The sequence below is a fragment of the Nannobrachium achirus genome (assembly GCF_963921795.1).
Source record: "Nannobrachium achirus genome assembly, chromosome: 3".
Lineage (NCBI taxonomy): Eukaryota > Metazoa > Chordata > Actinopteri > Myctophiformes > Myctophidae > Nannobrachium > Nannobrachium achirus.
In genome coordinates this window covers 26,645,299-26,665,214 of record NC_137812.1, presented here as the reverse complement: position 1 = coordinate 26,665,214, position 19,916 = coordinate 26,645,299, and the positions used below count along the sequence as shown (strand labels likewise).

General features: G+C 42.9%; 1 protein-coding gene across 2 annotated transcripts; it reads left to right on the top strand.

Moving 5' to 3' along the window:
• The first annotated feature begins 30 nt into the window (after positions 1–30).
• eif3ba (eukaryotic translation initiation factor 3, subunit Ba) lies at positions 31–15,178 on the top strand. Of its 2 annotated transcripts, none has more exons than XM_080721999.1 (19): positions 31–241; positions 1,721–1,913; positions 2,877–2,996; positions 3,092–3,149; positions 3,482–3,610; positions 3,745–3,902; positions 4,713–4,844; positions 4,974–5,040; positions 5,128–5,174; positions 5,473–5,683; positions 5,782–5,854; positions 6,486–6,608; positions 7,118–7,196; positions 7,795–7,933; positions 9,575–9,700; positions 10,352–10,429; positions 10,859–10,967; positions 11,092–11,204; positions 14,603–15,178. In XM_080721999.1, exons 1-18 carry the CDS (start codon positions 139–141, stop codon positions 11,190–11,192), a joined length of 2,046 nt encoding a protein of 681 aa, XP_080578125.1. In that variant the 5' UTR covers positions 31–138; the 3' UTR covers positions 11,193–11,204; positions 14,603–15,178. The 2 variants fall into 2 exon arrangements, with proteins under 2 accessions (XP_080578125.1, XP_080578124.1); XM_080721998.1 differs by having other exon boundaries at positions 14,600–15,178.
• Positions 15,179–19,916: the final 4,738 nt, after the last annotated feature.

Genomic DNA, 19,916 nt, shown 5'->3' with positions numbered 1-19,916 from the left:
ATTGACGTTTCCTTCGCTCCTTCCATTTTCCCGGATCGCACATGGCAGCCACATCAGCCGCCCGTCTCTGTAAAAACCCCACGTTTTAGCTCCCCTTTTCTTCTACAGAGACCGAATCCCCTCCAGAACCTTGTTTAAATGCAAGATACGGTGGACATGGCGGACGACCCCGAGTACGACGAGGAAGAGGAGCCTTCCTTCAGCGACACGGAGGACTTCGTGGACGACATCGAGGACGAGGGTGAGCAGCGCCCGCTAGGAAACCCGCCGGTTCGTCCGGCCCTCTGGCTGCTATGCTAGCAAGGCTGGCTAGTCTGCTAGCCGTTCAGGATGACAAGGATGGTACAGTGACGTCACGTACAGTGCGGAAGCCCGTAGTGTCACCACGGGGGGGCCCTAGCGACTCCCCCTAGCCATACTTTAGACATGTCGCCACTCCGAAATGGACTTCTTATTGTCGGAGTGGCGACACTCCCCATGGGCCTAAGGTTTAGGGTAGGGGTAGAGATAGGGTTAGTGTCGGAATGGAGACATGTCGGAGTGGAGAGATGCACCCACTTTAGAGGTGCCCTAAGTGCCCTAACGGGAAATAAATCATATTCTGTGGTATTTCGTCGCTTGTTCAAGTCCGGCGTGAGCGCGAGTCCTTATTTTGGGCTTGTCATGGGTGACATTTTTCAAAAGCATTTAATAGCTGTTACAGCTCTTTTCTTGAAATAGGATTTAAGTAGTTGTGGGCTTATTAAAGCCTTTAAACACCAAATATGTGATAAATAATGTATTTAATATACCTTTTTTATAACATTAACCTTATTCCTCTGTGTTTTTCGTTTACTATAAAAAATAATAGCCTACAAATAATATTGAAATGGTAGAGAGAGAAACGGCGCGGAGTTTTCCACGCTGGATGTCCCTTGGTTGTGACGTCAATGGCCCGTCCTTAGTGTTTTTGCTACAGACCACAGCAAGTGAGCTAGCCGAAATAATAGCTTATCAGTTTGCCGGCCCTGGTTATTACTGCCCGGTCTTTCGAATTTCAATTACACGTTAATTGGTGTTCACTGGACTTAGATTTGAGCTATTATTCATGACATTAGTTGTAGGGAAATAATTTTCTCTTAGCCTTAAATCAATCCCCAAGTTCAACGGGATCGTTGATGCTAAGTGTAGCACAGTGTGTGACAGTCATACAGCTTATTCAACCGTTCAAAATGGTCCCATTCTGTTATGCAAATGGCGCAACAGGGAGCTGAATGGAAGCGTTTTTGCTGCAATTTGAAAAGATGGTGATGTGTGTGAAAACCTGCCGAGGATTGACATGACAGGACTACAATAAAACATTGAATAGGTAGCTTTTGTGGACCACCAGCTGTTATCTTACCATCAGTGTTGCAGCTCTGTATTTCCACAAGTGATTTGAGTCACACATCTATCTGTGTGTGTGTGTGTGTGTGTGTGTGTGTGTGTGTGTGTGTGTGTGTGTGTGTGTGTGTGTGTAGAATCCTTCTAGTCAAAGTGTGTAGATAAAACTTGGTTTTGTTGTCTGATCTTCACCCTCTGCCAGGTCCAACTCTTAGTATATGCAGTACTCTATACTGCAGATGTACAAGCTCAGCAGTGTTGGGCGATGGGAGTTTGTACAGCTGCTATTATTGCAGTGCGACAACATCGTGCAATGAAGTCTAACATGTTTACATTCCCTTTTGTTTCCTTGGTCCAGAGCTGTTGGAAGACCTCCTGAGAGAGAAGCCCCTGGAAGCCGACGGCATAGACTCTGTGGTGGTGGTGGACAATGTTCCCCAGGTGGGCCCAGAGCGTCTGGAGAAGCTCAAAAATGTCATCCACAAGATTTTCTCCAAGTTCGGCAAGATCACCAACGAGTTCTACCCTGAAGCGGATGGCCTGACTAAAGGGTAAGACTGCATTGTCCTACAGAGATGGTTTAGTTAACTTATTATGTGTACTGCCGCATCAAACTTGACCACTTTAAACCTAGTCTTGTATTTCATAGAAAGACAATACATGTCACACCATTGACAGTAATAACAGAAAACCTCCCAAGATGGCACCACCTGTCCATTGAACTCAATGGACGGGGCGGGCCAAATTTGTGTTTAATTCTGGGGATCTGCTCTCCAATTATTGGCCATTGCAATAGTGCTAAACTTAACGTCAGTGATCAGTTGTTGAAATTGATTTCTTGTGTACAGTATGTGGGTTCTAGAGCCTGTGATGACAAACTAAATTAACTTTTCTGACACCTCGTATGAGAGCAGAACTATCTGCTCCTGATTCTAACTTTGCTCTGAGGCTCACAGTTACCACTGACTATTCCTCCCACAGTTTTGGCGGCACACACTCGAGTCATTTATCAAATCGACCGGCTTCATCGGGAATCGTGTGCTTGCATTTTGCTTAGAGATACGTTGTTGTTGAGATTTATTTGTGAATTAAGTTTCCCCATCGACTTGAATGGGGAAAATGCAAAAACAGCAACCACACTTGCAATTTCCCAGAATTGCATATGTACCACTATATTGTATTTAGATGTAGGGGGAGATCTCTGTGATCGTCTGTCGTGGCTATTTTAAACCTGACGTGCCTATTTTGGGCATGTCATTATAGAATTACTAGATGTTCAGGCCATGTAATGGCTGGGACATAAAAGCATTACGTTGTGCAAAGCTTGGCCAATCAAATCCTGGTGTTACTTTTTGACTGTTGACCAATCAAATACGGACCTTAAGTTTGTGACATCCACCTTTTAATCAATTTCAATATAAGAAGATACAATTCATGTAATTGTAGACATTGTGACACCTTCGTGCAGCAAAGTATTAAATAGGGTTTAAGTGCTTATTTAACGTTTTTTCCAGATACATCTTCTTGGAGTATGGTGCTCCCACTCAGGCTCTGGAGGCTGTGAAGAACGCTGATGGCTATAAACTAGACAAACAGCACACGTTCAGGGTCAACGTGTTCACTGATTTTGACAAGTAAGTGTGGAATCTTATGTAATGCTGTTAGTGGAATGACTTCAGTTGCTGTTGTGCACACACTGATGCGTTTCCACCATGTCCAATTTCCTCAGGTACATGAACATCAGTGACGAGTGGGTAACTCCTGAGAAACAGGACTTCAAAGACTTTGTGAGTGTTCAAATTGTGGCTTTGTGAGTGTTTCATTGTGGATCTGCGCTAAAATTATTGGCGTTTGTTCGCTGAAATTGATTCATTGTGTGTGTGTGTGTGTGTGTGTGTGTGTGTTCTAGAGCCTGTGATGACAAACTAAATTAACTTTTCTGACACCTCGTATGAGAGCAGATCTATCTGCTCCTGATTCTAACTTTGCTCTGAGGCTTACAGTTACCACTCCTTCTAAATGCTCAGTTTTTGATCCCTGCATGATACCAGCAATGTATTGGATTGTCCAGCCTACATCCACTAATATTGTGTGTGTTCGTTCGTCTATCTCTCTCCAGGGTAACATGCGCCACTGGATTGAGGACCCAGACTGTCGCGACCAGTACAGTGTGATTTACGAATCGGGAGAAAGGACGGCCATCTTCAACAACGACTCCAAGGAGCCAATCATATCTGAGGAGAGAGCGGTGAGTCAAGTCATTCCGTGGTCCGTAAGAGAAATGACCACAGAACTGATAGAAAGACGTGAGTTGTCATCCACAAGTGATCTGTCTGGAGGAGCTTGGCTTCCAGTTTAATGGTGTGTGTGTCTTGTCTGTAGCGCTGGACAGAGACGTACGTGCGTTGGTCTCCCAAAGGAACCTACCTGGCGACCTTCCACCAGCGTGGCATTGCATTGTGGGGTGGCGAGAAGTTCAAACAGATCCAGAGGTTCAGCCACCAGGGCGTCTCGCTCATCGACTTCTCCCCCTGTGAGAGGTAAGCTCATCATTCACTCATCACCTGTCTACACGCCTCATCACCTAACACATACTATCAATATTATCTTTTTGTTGTCTGCTTAATAATACTACTTACTGCACAGTTTGATGTATCACAAGCTGCCCTTTTTAACCCCTTTCAACCTGGTTCCCCTATTTTGGGTGTTTCATAATAGACAAACATTGTTGCTATTTGTCGTACGGTGAAATATAGGGGGGTTGTATTTGGTCTCCATTGAGACATTTTGATCCTGTATGCTGGTAAGACAATTAAGCCCTTTGCACACAGGACAGTTGCGTTTTTTTCGTTTGTGGCATGAATAAAACGCATTGGATTTGGTGTGCAAGGCTGTGCGGAATCGGCGCTGCGGATCCAAAAAGGAGTCATAAAAGGAGTGATGAGTTTTTTACCGCATGCGACAAGACGCACGAATCGAACTGGGTTCGATCGAGAAAAAAACGCACGGCGGCAGCCACTCGTCGCACGGCTAATTCGGAGCCGGTGTGCATGAGGTCATAGAGAATAATTGTTTTCTTTTCAAAAAATTATATTGTCCGTTTTATCCGTGCGGTTAAACGCGCCTGTGTGCAAAGGGCTTTACTCGTTGACAAATGGTACTACCTGAAAGTAAAAATGACATATTTGGCTCAATGACAAACATTTCAGCACTTGCACAAGAAACTAGCATAACAGCAACTAATGACATGCAAACCCCAAGACCTGCACACCCAAGTTTAGATGTATGTGGACTGTGGATTGTGTGAGCTATCTGAAGCCTAATGTATGGTTTGTGGTGCCTCCTCCCAGGTATGTTGTGACCTTCAGTCCACTGATGGACACTAAAGAGGACCCGCAGGCCATCATCATCTGGGATATTCTAACGGGTCAGAAGAAGAGAGGCTTCCATTGTGAGAGCTCGGCACACTGGCCCATCTTCAAGTCAGTATATCAAAGCTTTTATTTCCAATCCTACTCCCTATAGACCTCTTTCTGGATCTGATCTACTCCACATCCATTAGATACAATGTTGTTTCTACGTTCTTGAAATGGTAATATATTTGTCCTCAGATGGAGCCACGACGGGAAGTTCTTTGCCAGGATGACCCAGGATACGTTGAGCATCTATGAGACTCCGGTAAGAAAATGGACTAAAACATATTCTGTATTTATTTATTTGGTGTATTGTAAGCTAGACTAAAACCAGACCCTTTTCCTTTATTAGTCTATGGGCCTGCTCGACAAGAAGAGTCTCAAGATCAATGGAATCAAGTAAGTCAATCCTTAATTTTTGTAATCTATTAACCGTATGCTTTAAGGGATGATATCATAGTGGTTGTTATGGCGGTTTACACTTGAATCCTTGCCGTGTGTGTGTTTTCAGACTAGAGCCTGTGATGACAAACTAAATTAACTTTTCTGACACCTCGTATGAGAGCAGAACTATTTGCTCCTGATTCTAACTTTGCTCTGAGGCTTACAGTTACCACTTCATGTGTGTTGGTATATTAGATGGACCTGTGTTTAGTTTTACATCGTTAATCGTTAACTGTGTTTGTGTTTGCTTCAGGGACTTCTCGTGGTCTCCCGGTGACAACATCCTAGCGTTCTGGGTACCAGAGGACAAAGACATCCCTGCCAGGGTGACCCTGATGCAGATCCCCTCCCGCCAAGAGATCAGGGTTCGCAACTTGTTCAACGTTGTCGACTGCAAACTGCACTGGCAGAGAAACGGAGACTACCTCTGCGTCAAAGTGGACAGGACCCCCAAGGGAACACAGGTACAGGAGGAGACGGCTACCTTGAGCGGACGTTCAGAAGTTGGGGTAATCTAGCCACAGCGAATGCTAATGATGACACTTGCATCTTTGTCTCTCAGGGTGTGGTCACCAACTTTGAGATCTTCAGAATGAGGGAGAAACAGGTTCCCGTTGATGTGGTAGAAATGAAGGGTACGTACGCCTGCGAGTGCACACAAACACCACATTCGGGATGGGACGATATGAACATTTCATGTCACAATTATTGTGACCAAAGCAATTGTGATTTACGTTAATCAAAATATCCCCTACATCCATTATCATGGGGCGGAACATTTGCCAAAAATAACAGCTACAAGCTCACAACGCGTCCTAACGCAGCACGTTGTGAGCTTGTAGGTCTGTTATTTTTGGCAAAGAGATTTGGTTATTTATAGGTCCCTTTTACCAATTATAGAGGGTTTAAATGGAACCAGATATGCAGCTTGGCAAATAAAAGATGAATTGATCCCAGTGCTTGACGGGGGACAATTTCACGATAAATTAAATATCCACAATAAGATTATTGTGAGTGTTTCTTTTATCGTGATAAAAGTTAATGGCAATTATCGTCCCATCCCTTCGACGGATACAGACAGACACTAATGCTCTGACACACACACAGAGTTTGGAGTTGCCATACATGTGAGGACCCAACATTTTGATAACTTGGTGTCAACTCTTGAATGGGGCATTTGAGTCCTCTCAAATATAGAACAGCTAACAGAACCGTGTCTGCAACCACAACATCAAAACATGACCTGGCCACACTCTGTCCTTCCAGAGAGCATCATAGCGTTTGCCTGGGAACCCAACGGCAGCAAGTTTGCAGTTCTCCACGGGGAGTCTCCTAGAATCAACGCCTCCTTCTACCACGTCAAAAACAACGGCAAGATCGACCTCATAAGTAAGTGTTTCACGTAGAGCATGGGTCTTCAACGTTTTCAGGCCAAGGACCCCTTAGTTGAGAGAGAGATGTTTGGCAGCACAATCATCATTGTATTTTCGATTCATTTCAAATAGTATTTTCAGATACTTGAACCGTCAATATTTAATAAAGTTGACCTTTCCCTCTGTACTTAGCCTCCTCTCCCTCTGTACTTAGCCTCCTCTTTTTCCCCTCTACACCAAACCTCTTTACCAAAAAATACCCGATCTTCAAGCTCACAGCGCCTCGCAGTGCGAGGTGTAGTGAGCTGCTATATTCTCAGAATATGGACGTTAGGGTTCAAGTGGTTAATATAAAAAAGGAGAAAAAAAAAGTTTCTATCACTCAAAGATGTGTAGGACCCCCTGTAGTAACTCTGGGGACCCCCTGTTGAAGACCCCTGACGTAGAGGCATGGTGAAACGTTTTCCTTATGCAACGGTATCACCCTCCGTTGAATGGATTGTTTTCTGTCCTTCTCTTTTACAGAAATGTTTGACAAACAGCAGGCCAACAGTATCTTCTGGAGCCCACAGGGACAGTTTATGGTGCTGGCTGGTCTCAGGAGGTCAGTTATTATGTCTGTAAAATCGCTGTGAAATTTGAGAGAGAGAGGGATGTCGACAAGAACGAGCCACTGATGACAAAACTTTAAAACTTTTCTGACACCTCGTATGAGAGCTGGATGTCGGCTCCTGATTCTACTTCTGATCTGAGGCTCATTAGACTTAGTGCTCCCATATGATGCATATAGCTTAGATAAGGATTTGAAACTGTTAATTTTGTTGAATCATTTTCATATTTTGTTCACTAAGATTACTAAAATAGGACTAAAACCGAATAGTGTGATTCAAGACTAAATCTCAAATTTTCTCTCAAAAGACATTAAGACTAAAAGACTTAAGATTTTGATATTTAGAAAGACTAGACCAAGACTAAACAATTTCAGATGAGTAATGTAGGACTAAAACTAAATGATGTCTTATCTTAAGACTAAATTAAAATTTGCTGTCAAAATTAACATTGTTTAGAAATGTTTGATTTTAGTTTATAGCCCATAGTTATAGCCCAGCATTAGCCCAGCATTAACACCACTACTCCACAAGTTAATGTGTTCTGCATAGAACTAACCTTTCCCCACATTGCATGTATGTGTGTGCTTCCAGTATGAACGGGGCCCTTGCCTTTGTGGACACGTCAGACTGCACCCTGATGAACATAGCTGAGCACTACATGGCGTCCGATGTTGAGTGGGATCCCACTGGCCGCTACCTGGTCACCTCTGTGTCCTGGTGGAGCCACAAGGTACACGCACACACACACACACACACACAACACCTTAATGATAGAAGACACAAATAGTTTTGTCCTATAGGACTGAGACGTGCCACAAAGTGACGCGTTTTTGAGATAGTCTTTCTGCTACTTTTGCTGTTTTTGAATTTGAATCCTGAAAAGGTTTTCACCTTTTTTTTAAAAACTTTTTTCAGAAAACCTAGGTAGAATTTAGAAGGCGTTTTAGAATAGGCCATAGGGTCCCATTGAGTGTGTGGGTGTATCTATTTTCTAGAGCCTGTGATGACAAACGAAATAACTTTTCTGACTCCTCGTATGAGAGCAGAATTGTCTGCTCCTGATTCTAACTTTGATCTGAGGCTTACAGTTATTTTGTGGCATATAACGCGAAAATCAAGGTTTTTCGGGGCGGCAAATGAGTTAAAGTTGTACCATGTAACTTTTTTTATAAAACAAATCTTAAAATTGTCCTAACTGTTAAATCGCTAAAGTTTTAGAACACCCACTCCGTTATTTTCAGCTTCTGAAGCCTTCTCTTTATATGTTTTCTTCTTAGCAGTGACAGGGGCGGGATTTCGCGCCAAAATGACGTAATCTGCATCATCTGTATACGTTGTGTATACGTTGCCCAATCACATCGCCGATCATGCACACATGGTACACTACCGGCCAATCACAGCTTATCTGCTCTGGTCTCCAGGAAGCGCCTCCGCTTGGCTACAGTGTTTACCATGGTGAAGGATTTTAACCTCTTAATCCACAAATCCTGGCCAGAAAATTACGTTCTACCATGCGTTCTACCCCTCCACGGATTACTATCGGTCGCGGTGGTTTGCTGGCGCCGCTCCGGTGGTCCGCGGCGGTGGTCCGCGACGACTCCGGCCGAAAAACGGCCGAAAAAAGCAATACCGCTACTGACCACTAGTTGAGCAACTTACACAGTATAGCTTTAAGACCTGGAACGACTTTAACCATTATTTTATGCTTTAACTATTAAAAGAATGGAAGATATACAAGCTCAAAGCGCGGCACCGAGTGCCTGTGAGCTTGTATATCTGCTATGTTTTTACCTTCAAATACCTGGAACGCGCCTGAGTCGTGTTAAGATTTTAACCACTTTAACCATTATTTTATGCTTTAACTATTGAAAAATAGCAGATATACAAGCTCACAGCGCGGCACCGAGTGCCACGCTGCAAGCTTGTAGATCTGCTATTTTTGAAAAATCGTGAAAATGTGTGCAAGTCTTTGAATATCTTTGACCTGATCTTTGACCCGACTTCTAAATCCTTCCTCTAAATTAGTGGTTCTCTAACTTTTTCATGTCAACGACCCCCAAAATGTAATTTATTTAGCCGCAGACCCCCATCTAAAAATATGTTGTTCCAGGGCCCCCCCAGAAGCAGAGATTTGAGTTACAAAAGTTTGCTTTGAAAAATATATATTGAAAAATGTGCACACATTTTCACGATGAGCATGTATATCTGCTATTTTTCAATAGTTAAAGCATTAAATAATCCCTGTCTAAATGGGTTAATAGTTAAAGCATAAAATAATGGTTAAAGTAATAATGCGTCCCTGGTCTAAATGGGTTCAAAGGTAGGAATGCCATGCAGTCACCCCTAACGTCTCCTCCACTTGTGTCTCCAGGTGGACAACGCCTACTGGCTGTGGACCTTCCAGGGCCGCCTGCTGCAGAAGAACAACAAGGACCGTTTCTGCCAGCTGCTCTGGAGACCCCGGCCAGTCACCCTACTGGCCGCCGAAGAGATCAAGGTACGTTTTTTTTTTTCTTTTTTTACTTAATTATTTAAAAATAAGCTCAAGAATACATGCAGAAAATAATGGAACAAAAAGGATCGGTTTGATCGATGACCAAATGAAAGCAGGGATAGTTAAGAGTCTATGAGATCAAGGTACTGTGTGTGTGTGTGTGTGTGTGTGTGTGTGTGTGTGTGTGTGTGTGTGTGTGTGTGTGTGTGTGTGTGTGTGTGTGTGTGTGTGTGTGTGTGTGTGTGTGTGTGTGTGTGTGTGTGTGTGTGTGTGTGTGTGTCCTATTTTCTAGAGCCTGTGATGACAAACTAAATAACTTTTCTGACACCTCGTATGAGAGCAGAACTATCTGCTCCTGATTCCAACTTTGCTCTGAGGCTCACAGTTACCACTTCATATGTGTTTGTATATTGGAACAAAAAGGAAGTAATGCTAAATTCCAAAAGGTGTGGCCGGCAGACTTACAAAGAGAAGGTTTCCAAGGCACTCCGTCTTTAGTGAAAAAAACATAGATTTCTTTTCTGAGCAAGGCAACAAGTTATGACCGTCTATTTACACAAACGTAGCATTTTTGGATATGCAAGGTTTCCAGCCTACAACCATGATCTATTTGTGTGCCTCTTTTAACTTCCTGCTGCGTTCTCTTTCCCACAGACGATCAAAAAGGACCTAAAGAAGTATTCCAAGATCTTTGAGCAGAAGGATCGTCTGAGCCAGTCCAAGGCGTCCAAGGTTAGACCCTGTTACGTTGCTGTGAACATCTGTTGAGGGGCGGCCCTCCATATCTGCATGCTATCTGATGTTTGCTGCGGTCATAACTGCCGCTTCAGCCATGACCTATATGAGGAGAGCTCATACATTTTTGTTTTGTTTAATAGTCATGAGCATGACTATTTTCTGTTCTTTGTACACACAATTATAGTTAGGTTTCGTAGCACAAGATGGGGGATATTTTTGTATGTTAAAGCTCTCGTCGATTGATCAGTTGATTATTTAATCATTTCTTCCATCATACAGATACTGTGTAAAAAGGATTTATGACATTTGGATTTGGCTCTCCTGTCATCTGGAGTAGCTAAGTTTAATGATGAAAGCATGACCCCTGTAGAAAATGAGTGTGTGAATATATAATGCTAAAACGCAGTGTGTTTGTGTGAGTAGGAGCTGGTTGACAAGCGCAGGGCCATGATGGATGAGTATCGCCTCTACCGCGAGGCAGCCACTCAGACGTACCAGGAACAGAGGGACCTCCGCCTCGAGCTCAGAGGAGGTACGAGCCGCCTACTTTTGACCTTTCTCAGTGACTCACAGGCGTGCATGCTTATGCACACAAGCACCCCGTGATCCGTCAGTGTTTGGCGTGCGAGCACTGAATGTGTGCGTGTCTCTTCCAGGTGTGGACACGGATGAACTGGACAGTAACGTGGAAGACTGGGAGGAGGAGACCATCGAGTTTTTTATCAACGAAGAAATCATTCCCCTCGGAGATCTGTAGTCCCCTACGCAGGTAACACACACACACACACCGTATAAACTTGACAGTGTGCCCATTCACAGCGACATCTTTGGCCTTAACCATTTTGGAGAAATTCTTGTTTGTGTCCATGCGCACGCACGCACGCGCACACACACACACACACACACACACATTCAGTAGACCTAGAACGCTTGCTTGTATGCACAAGAAACAGAACTCGCTCCTGTATTTACTGTGTCTGTGTTGACACTTGAGTTGTGCGATATTTGCCCTGAAGTTCTCTGAACGTAAATCTCCATTGTCAACTAATGTGGTGTCGGCCACTCAAGTCAGTCAAGTGTTGTTTACAGAATTCCTAACCCAAGGCTGGTTATTGCTCCCATTCAAAAACTAATTTGACAACCATGTTGAAATTAAGTCTACATCACCCACATAGTTGACACCCATAACACAAGAATGAACTGTGCTCAGTAGCCCTGATCTGTGTGTGCAACAAATGTGAGACTAGAAAAATATTGTTCCTTCGAAACAATTGTGGGCTCGCTTCAAGCCAGAAAACAATGGCTATAAAAGTACAAAATGTCAAGATCGCAGGCAGTGCTCTCTTTGACGTTACTGACGTCAAAGATTGGTCCATTTTGTTCCAAAAATGTGTTGTGCAAAAGTTGACCCGCTGGTGGCGCTATAACAGGCCAATGTAAGAAGGGTGGTATCTGTTCCTTGACCTATTGGGAATGTGCTTGCAAGATTTCACGCACATTGCAGGCTGTGTTCATGATTTGAGGTGTTTTTGGCTTTGGCCACTTTATCGCTGCTTGCAGCTATATTTATTATTATTATTATATATTTTTTTGTGTGTGCACTTCATAGGCATATTAGATAAAGGTCCTTAGATTGTGTGTAGAATGTTTCATGCAAATTTCTAAAAAAATCCTAACAGGTTTAAGCGTTTCACAAACTGCTCAAAATGATATAGCGCCCCCCTTTGGCCAATTGGAGTAAGATTGGTTTAAGTGATATTTGGACTAACACTCTACATCTTTGCCAAATGCCATGAACATGTTACTTTGCATGTATGATTTAGAGGCAGAAGAATAATTTGCATAAAACTGCAATATTCATTGAATTATTAAAAAAGCATGTTTCAATTTAAAAAAAAAAATCCGATCTGACAGATCTTTAGATATTGGTCCAAAGTTCATGTAAAAAAAGTTTTGTGGACGTGATGCGAAAATTCCAGAATAAAAGCGGGTTTAAGCGTTTTACAAACTGCTCAAAATGGCAGAAAATCTATGGGCGGAGCTTACTTAACAAAGACACAGATGTCTTCCGCTTGAGTCAAAGCACGCGTGTAAGCAAGTTGCATGTCTTCAAACGAAACGAGGCATGACTTATGCCCGTTTAAAGTTTGAATTTTCAAACGCTTCGTATAGCGCCCCCCTTTGGCCGATTTGAATAAAATTGGTTTCAGTGATACTTTGACTAACCCTCTACATCTTTGCCAAATGCCATGAACGTGTAACTTTGCATGTATGATTTAGAGGCTGAAGAATAATTTGCATAAAACTGCAATATTGATTGAATTATTAAAAATGTATATTTCACTTTAAAAGAAATCCGCCGAGACTAGTTTGACCGTATTGGTCCAAAGTTCCTGTGAAAAAAGTTTTGTGCGCGTCACGCTAAAATCCCAGGAGGAGATAGATTTTGACTGTTTTTCATATAATTCCAAATTGTGGGGGATCTAAAGGTCAGAGGTCAAAAGTCAGAGCGTAAAAGTTGTTCGGCATGAGGAGACACATACGTGTATACAGGTTTCATGGCTGTACCTCAAACACAGCATGAGCTCTATCTGTTCAAAGTTCGCACTTTCAAAGGCTTCCTACAGCGCCACCATTTGGCCGATTGCTGTAAAAAATAATAGCACACTTCGCCACTGTAAGCTGAACACATTGATGTTTTTATTTTCATTTTCAGTCTAAGTATGTAGGAGTAGAAAGGAACCGAAGTTTTGAGGAGAACTGTTGACTGCTCTGGTAGATAAATAATGACAATATCTAAAGTGTGCTCGCCTTATAGGCGAGCCCACAATTAGAGACGGATTCATAAGAGCTGTGCGTATATTTTGCAATGCTTTAACATGGATGTTATCTCACATTGGTGCATTATTGCAAATTGGTGTTGGCATTAGCAAAATTCAGAAGTCATTCTCTGTCCCAATAATGGGTGTCAATATCTGCACTTAGGTCAGATAATTAAATCGGAAAATATTGTATTTTTAATGTAAATACTGTACAGGTGTGCTATATTTCATCTTGGCATACAGGCTCTGCTAGATATGTTACTGTACAGGTGTGCTATATTTCATCTTGGCATACAGGCTCTGCTACATATTTTATTGCCTGCTCAGCACAATTGGAAGACGCTCATTTAAGCGTAGGGAGATATACAGTATGTCAACCAGGGGTTGACACTAAGGTCTCAGAGGCACTTGGCCGTTGGTCAAGTACAGGTCATGGTCTACTTGCCCTCGGGTCATGGCCACAAACTTTACCTGCCCGACCATTTTATTTACCAGCCCCTGGCAGTCGACTCGGGCAACTGTTAGTGTCATTCCCTGGGTTAACCCTGCAGGGGAAACGGATGGACTGGTGGTGGTTACAAAACAGCATGTCCTAACTTGCAGTGGTACAGTATGTGAATGATGGTAAATGAGGTGAGCTCCACCACTGCCAAGTTGTCAACCTGGCATCCCCATTTTAAGTATGTCATTATAGACACAGATTGTCCACAAATGTCAACTCAACTGAAAATGCCTAACCTACAAGCTCACAACCTAGTGCGATGCTTTGTGAGCTTGTACACAGTAGAAGGGCAGTCAGTCCAGTCCATCCAACCACTTGATTCCTGTGGTGCACTCTCATATCATCACAGGTGCTTGCCATAATATGCTAAATCAGTGGTCTCAACCAGTGGTCTATGGACCACTAGTGGTCCTTGAAGGGATTGCAGGTGGTCCCCAGCTAAATGATGGAGAGTTGGTAACCAAATAGACCCTTACAGAGCTTTAACTCTTGAGAGTGTCAAATGAAACCAAACGGACCCTTGCATGTCCATTTGGTTTCATTTTACGCTATCAAGAGTTAAATAATTGTTATTACTTAATTCTACACAATTAAAGAATGTAGAAGACTTGTTATTTTGAGCAAAGTTTGCCTGATGGTACCACGTCAATACAGCATGGAACTGTGGGCAAATATCTTCCGTCAAAAAAACATTCTACGTTTTGGGTCTGAGAGGCTAAATCTCATCAAATGGTGGTCAGTGGCTCAAATGTACAATAAATAATGGACCTTGACATGAAAAGACATGAACAAAGTGGGCATACATGTTAGACTGTATCTAACCAGTGGTTCTTTCTCCAGCAGTCCAACTGTGCGTGTGTGGGACGAGGAGGAGAGAAGAATTGTCGCGTTGACTGGAGGAGGACAACCACGCTGTGAATCTCGGGACTTCCAGTCTCGAGTCTCAACGTTCTACCTTAGTGACATCATCAAAGCACGTGCCCTGTAGTTTCAGCAGCAGGGGAGAAGAGAGGAAACGTTTAATCTATACTTTTTTTCTTTCTTTCTTTTTTACACCCCCCAAACCCCCTATTTTATCCTGCTACTTGTATTAAATAATACCTTGATTCTTTTTTTCTGGTTTCATTGATTTGGATTCACGCACTTAAACTTTCACCCGTGGTCTTACTGCGGACACCTGTCCTTGGTCATCTGTGTGAGCCAGCCTCACAATGCTAGCCTGTTATCACAGGGGCGCACAGAGAGCCGCAGCAGCGGGCAGTAGGGGTGTTGTGACCAAACCTGTAGCCTTGTTATTTAGCGTGCTGCTGAGGTGGCGCTACAGTGGTCTGTATCCTCCTCCTTTCAGACTAGGCCCCCACATGGGAAGGGGGCTCAATGCGGGAATAACTTTAAATAAACATTCAAATACAATGTTCAGTACCTGTCTGATTTTATTTATTTCTGGTAGGGCTTCTCTCTTAAAGACCCATTAATGTCGAGGTGATCTGATTTAACCTGCACTAAAGGAAGGTTACTTTGTGTACTTAACCACTTGAACACCAGCATCGCTATTTTGGGGGGAACGTTATCCCCCAAAATAGCTGATATACAAGCTCACAACGCAAGAGGTTTGGTGTATAGTGGGGGCATACCCACCCAGTACAGTTGCAACTCGGGTCTGGTTTAATAAGTATAAAGGTTTTATGTTACACATGGGCAACATGTGCCTATGACGTCACTTGTTATTTGGCATTTTGTTTTATTTTGAAAAACATTTTAAAATAGCTGTACTGCAGCGTTACGATTTGAGCTTATAGATCTTTTTTTTTTTAATGTTCAAAATGAAGGAAATGCTTACTGAAAATGGGTTATAAGGCCCTGCCTAAAATAGAGAATATGTTGCATAATGTGAGTGATGCTGCAGTCTATTAAATGTATGCCGTTTTAATATATAGTTCAATAGTCCATTGTCTGGCCCTTCACTCACTTTATCAAACTCTGTATGGCCCCCTGAAACTCGTGTGTAAATGACACTGAATAGCTTACCGCAGTGTTTCTCACACTTCAAAATTTCATGGTCTCCCCTCAACTCTGACAGTGTACGAATGAACCTGTTAGGGTTCACTTGGTTCCATTTGTACACTGTCAAAGTTACAGACTTTATGGGTCAATCTAGACCCACAGAGTCCCTGGAATCCACTTTGAGAACCACTGTCTTACCTAATCCTGTCTGGTATAAATCATCTTGCTATCCATTTATTCCATAAGAATCACTTATACATTATTGACAACTCAGAATCATGGGCTACCCAAGAAACGCACTGTATCGCAAAGTGCCAAATGTAAAACGTACTAACAACTAAAAGCACAAAGGCTTCAGTGTCTGTTGGAGCCTCTAGGCCGAACTCCTTCCACTACTGCAGGCTACTTGGGTTCAGTGACATTTAACATTTGTTAAGCAAGGCATTCCATCCACAATATCTTCTAACACGTCTGTAATAGTATATCATCCCTGGTGGGTGGAAACCTTGTTGGTACGTCGTCCAAAACCGTTACTCATCAGGAAATTTTAAAGGAAACTTAATGGATCCTAAAGTAGTTATTTAGTCATAAGGTCTTGTTAATACTTTTCATTGGTTCAATATTTATAAAACATGCAGACTTAACCACTGTAAACTCCCTATTTTGGCGATGTGTATGTAGCACCCCTACTCTGGTACGGGCTAGTGTAGCAGGGGTTAGCTAACTTATTTCTAGGTCCTGAGCAGATAGGTGAAAGACTCACACTGAGACTGTAGGGACTGTACATTTGACCACAGAACAGCTGCTGGCAGATTTATTGCACAAGTTGCCAACAATAAACAAACAGTGGACAGTATATATTTAAATTGGACAAATAGAAATATTACCCCCCAAAAATAAAATAGAGCTCTTTGTGTTTCAGAAAAATAGAAAAAATGGAATTGTCTTTGAAAAATAGTGCACTCTACCCGGGTAGTAAAAGTAGAAAACACTTGTGTACTCCTTGTTTGAGAATCTTGAATGCGTATTCTTTGTACTGGATGAGAATCCTTGAATCTGACACAGTTCAGTATACTTGCGACTCTGGTGAGTTATCAGCTCAGCTCAGTTCAGTTCACTGCAGAACCTCAGAACCAATGCAGTGTGGCCACCACTGCATCCAAACGCTCCTCCTGCAGATCTTCTTCACTGGGTATTAGCTCGCCATCTCATTCAGGGTTGAAACCAGAGTTCCACCAAGACACAAAAACCAATCTGTACATAGTACAGAATGAATAAAGTCAGTTAGAATACTATTTTCTCAGTTATTTCTCTCCATATGGTACCATATTAACTTCTCTTCTTTATCAATCAAATCAGTAACTCATTTTTAACCATTACTCATGGATAGGAGTACTGTTCTGTTCATTGTGCTCTGTCTGTCAGACAGACAGACATGAACAGTAACACTGATTGGCAAAACCATTATGACAGCTTCACCTTCATCTTTTTCCAAACAAAATAAATGAATGAAATGAAATTACATCCATTAAAGGATTTTTATCTTTTTACCTTAAACCATGAACTGTAAATGGACTGTTTTTAATCACCATGAAATTAAATGAATTGCATTTTTAACTGCATCAAATAAATAAATGAAATGCACATATTGTTCCCCTTTAACATCATGAAATGCATAAAAGTGCTCCCTTTTAGCAGCATAGCATGACTGCAGTTCTACTGCATTGGGCTGAACACAGTAACATAACCAAAATCGTCCTCAAACCAAAACAAATAATGGCAAGATATCAAAAACATAAAATGTAAACTTCTCCAACAATATAACATCACTCCAATTGGTTTTATATAGTATCTTATCACCCTGTGTTGTTTTCTGTAAAACATCCACTCATTGTTCACAAAATGGCTGCTGCCATGTTGGCACACACAACAACAACAACTTACTGGAGTTCTTCAGCAACAAAACACAGAAACTGGAACAGGAACAGGGATCACACAAGCAGCACTGGATGCACTGCTCATATTAGTGCTTTTTAGCAAGATTTGCACAGAAACAAAGCTTAATTCTTTTGTTTTCAAAAACGAGCAGGAGCTCTCTCTCTCTCTGTCTTCACTCAAGCAGGTTCAGTGCAGAATGACCGGATTCACCGGAGATTGCGCCCTCTAGTGGTCAACATGTGCATAGGTGTTGAATTGGAACACAAATTAACCCTTTAGTTACAGCAAAATGCATTGAAACCATAAAATGACAGAAATGACAGAAAAAGAATTAGTGACACCTTATAGGGGTTACACACTCCCCTCTTAAATCAGCATGAGTCCCTTCATGTGCTATAACATTTTGACTCAGATTGTTATAACTTCATGACTGTCATAGTCATCACTGAAGGAATTGAGTGCTTGGTTAAAAGTCTCTAAAAGGCTTTGAGCAAAGGAGATGAGGGGTTTACCCAACTGTGGGTAGTCCAAACGGCCTGGTGCTCGCCGTAGCCTTTCAGATCGGCGTACCGTACTGTTTTCCCCACGGTTTACAGGTAAGTCATTGGTTTCCTCAGCTTGGACATCATGAACTTCAGGAATGTCTATAGTTTCCTCAGCTTGCGCATCATGAACTTCTGTATTATCAATGTCATTTTCCTGTTCTCCATTTCCATTATTCCCATCATCTAGATCACCCAAATCCAGCAAGGGTACATCATCATCCTCCACAGTATCAGGTAGTGTTACAGGGTCTGGCTCAGGCAAGACCTCCCCTCCCCCCAGAGAAGGTTGCTCAGCAGCACTCTCTAACTGGTGATCTCCAGCCACCTCAAGACACGCCTCTGCTCCTTCAACAGGCAACGCAGGCTCGTTGTCAGCAGAGGGCTCCACTTGTAGCTGGGTTTGTAGTGTCTCGCCCACTTCACTATCTGTGGTAGGATTGTCAGATATGACCAGCTGCTTTGGGATGTCATATACTCTTGTGAACCTCTCCTCGGTGAGAACTGAGGTTTCCTCAGGGAAGACTGGGTACTCCTCTTCAGACTCAGAATGTTCCTCTTCCTGGGCCTGAGGAGAACTTTGTCTTGTCCTGGGACGACGAATCCGCTTTGGCTGGACTGGTTCATCTTCCTCAGCTTCAGCCAAATGCCCGCATGGCAGCAGAAGATCTCTGTGTAAAGTGCGGATGGGACCATCTTCATCCACCGGTTGGACCATGTAAACAGGTAAGTCTCCCATCTGTTTCAAGACACTGTATACAGCAGACTCCCACTTGTCAGCGAGTTTGTGCTTGTTCCTCAGCCGCACATTCCTCACCAGGACGGTATCTCCCACTTCAAGGGTAGATTCTCTGACATTTTTATCAAAGCGCTTTTTATTTCTTTCAGCAACTTTCCTGGAGTTTTCAACGGCTGTTTGATAACTCTCCTCCAGTCGAGACTTGAGGTTTCGTACATATTGCGAGTGGGATACTCGTGTCCCTTCCCCGACAGGTAAGTTGAATGCAATGTCAACAGGAAGCCTGGGTTGCCTCCCAAACATTAATTCATAGGGACTGAATCCGGTGACCTCGTTCCTGGTGCAGTTGTAGGCATGTGTGAGCGGTTTAACAAAATCACGCCAGTGACTCTTCTCTTTCTCTTTCAGGGTACCCAACATGCCAAGAAGGGTGCGGTTGAACCGTTCAACCGGGTTGCCCCTCGGGTGATAGGGACTGGTTCTCACTTTCTTGATACCCGCAATGGCACAGAGTTCCCTAATGGTGTGAGATTCAAAATCCCTCCCCTGATCACTGTGCAGGCGTTCGGGAAACCCATAATGCACCAGAAACTGCTCCCACAGACACTTCGCAACAGTAGTAGCTTTTTGGTCCTTGGTAGGTATGGCTACTGCATATTTCGTAAAGTGGTCTGAGATGACCAGGATATCCTTAGTATTGTGGGAATCAGGCTCCAGCGATAGGAAATCCATGCAGACCAGTTGCATTGGTCTGCTTGTCTGGATATTGACCAGTGGTGCTGCTTTTTCAGGCGGAGTTTTCCTCCTAACGCACCGGCCACATGTTTTGACCTTGTGCTCAACATCAGCAGCCATTCGCGGCCAGTAAAATCTTGACCTTACTAAGTCAATGGTACGGTCTATGCCCATATGCCCCATGTCGTCATGGAGACAC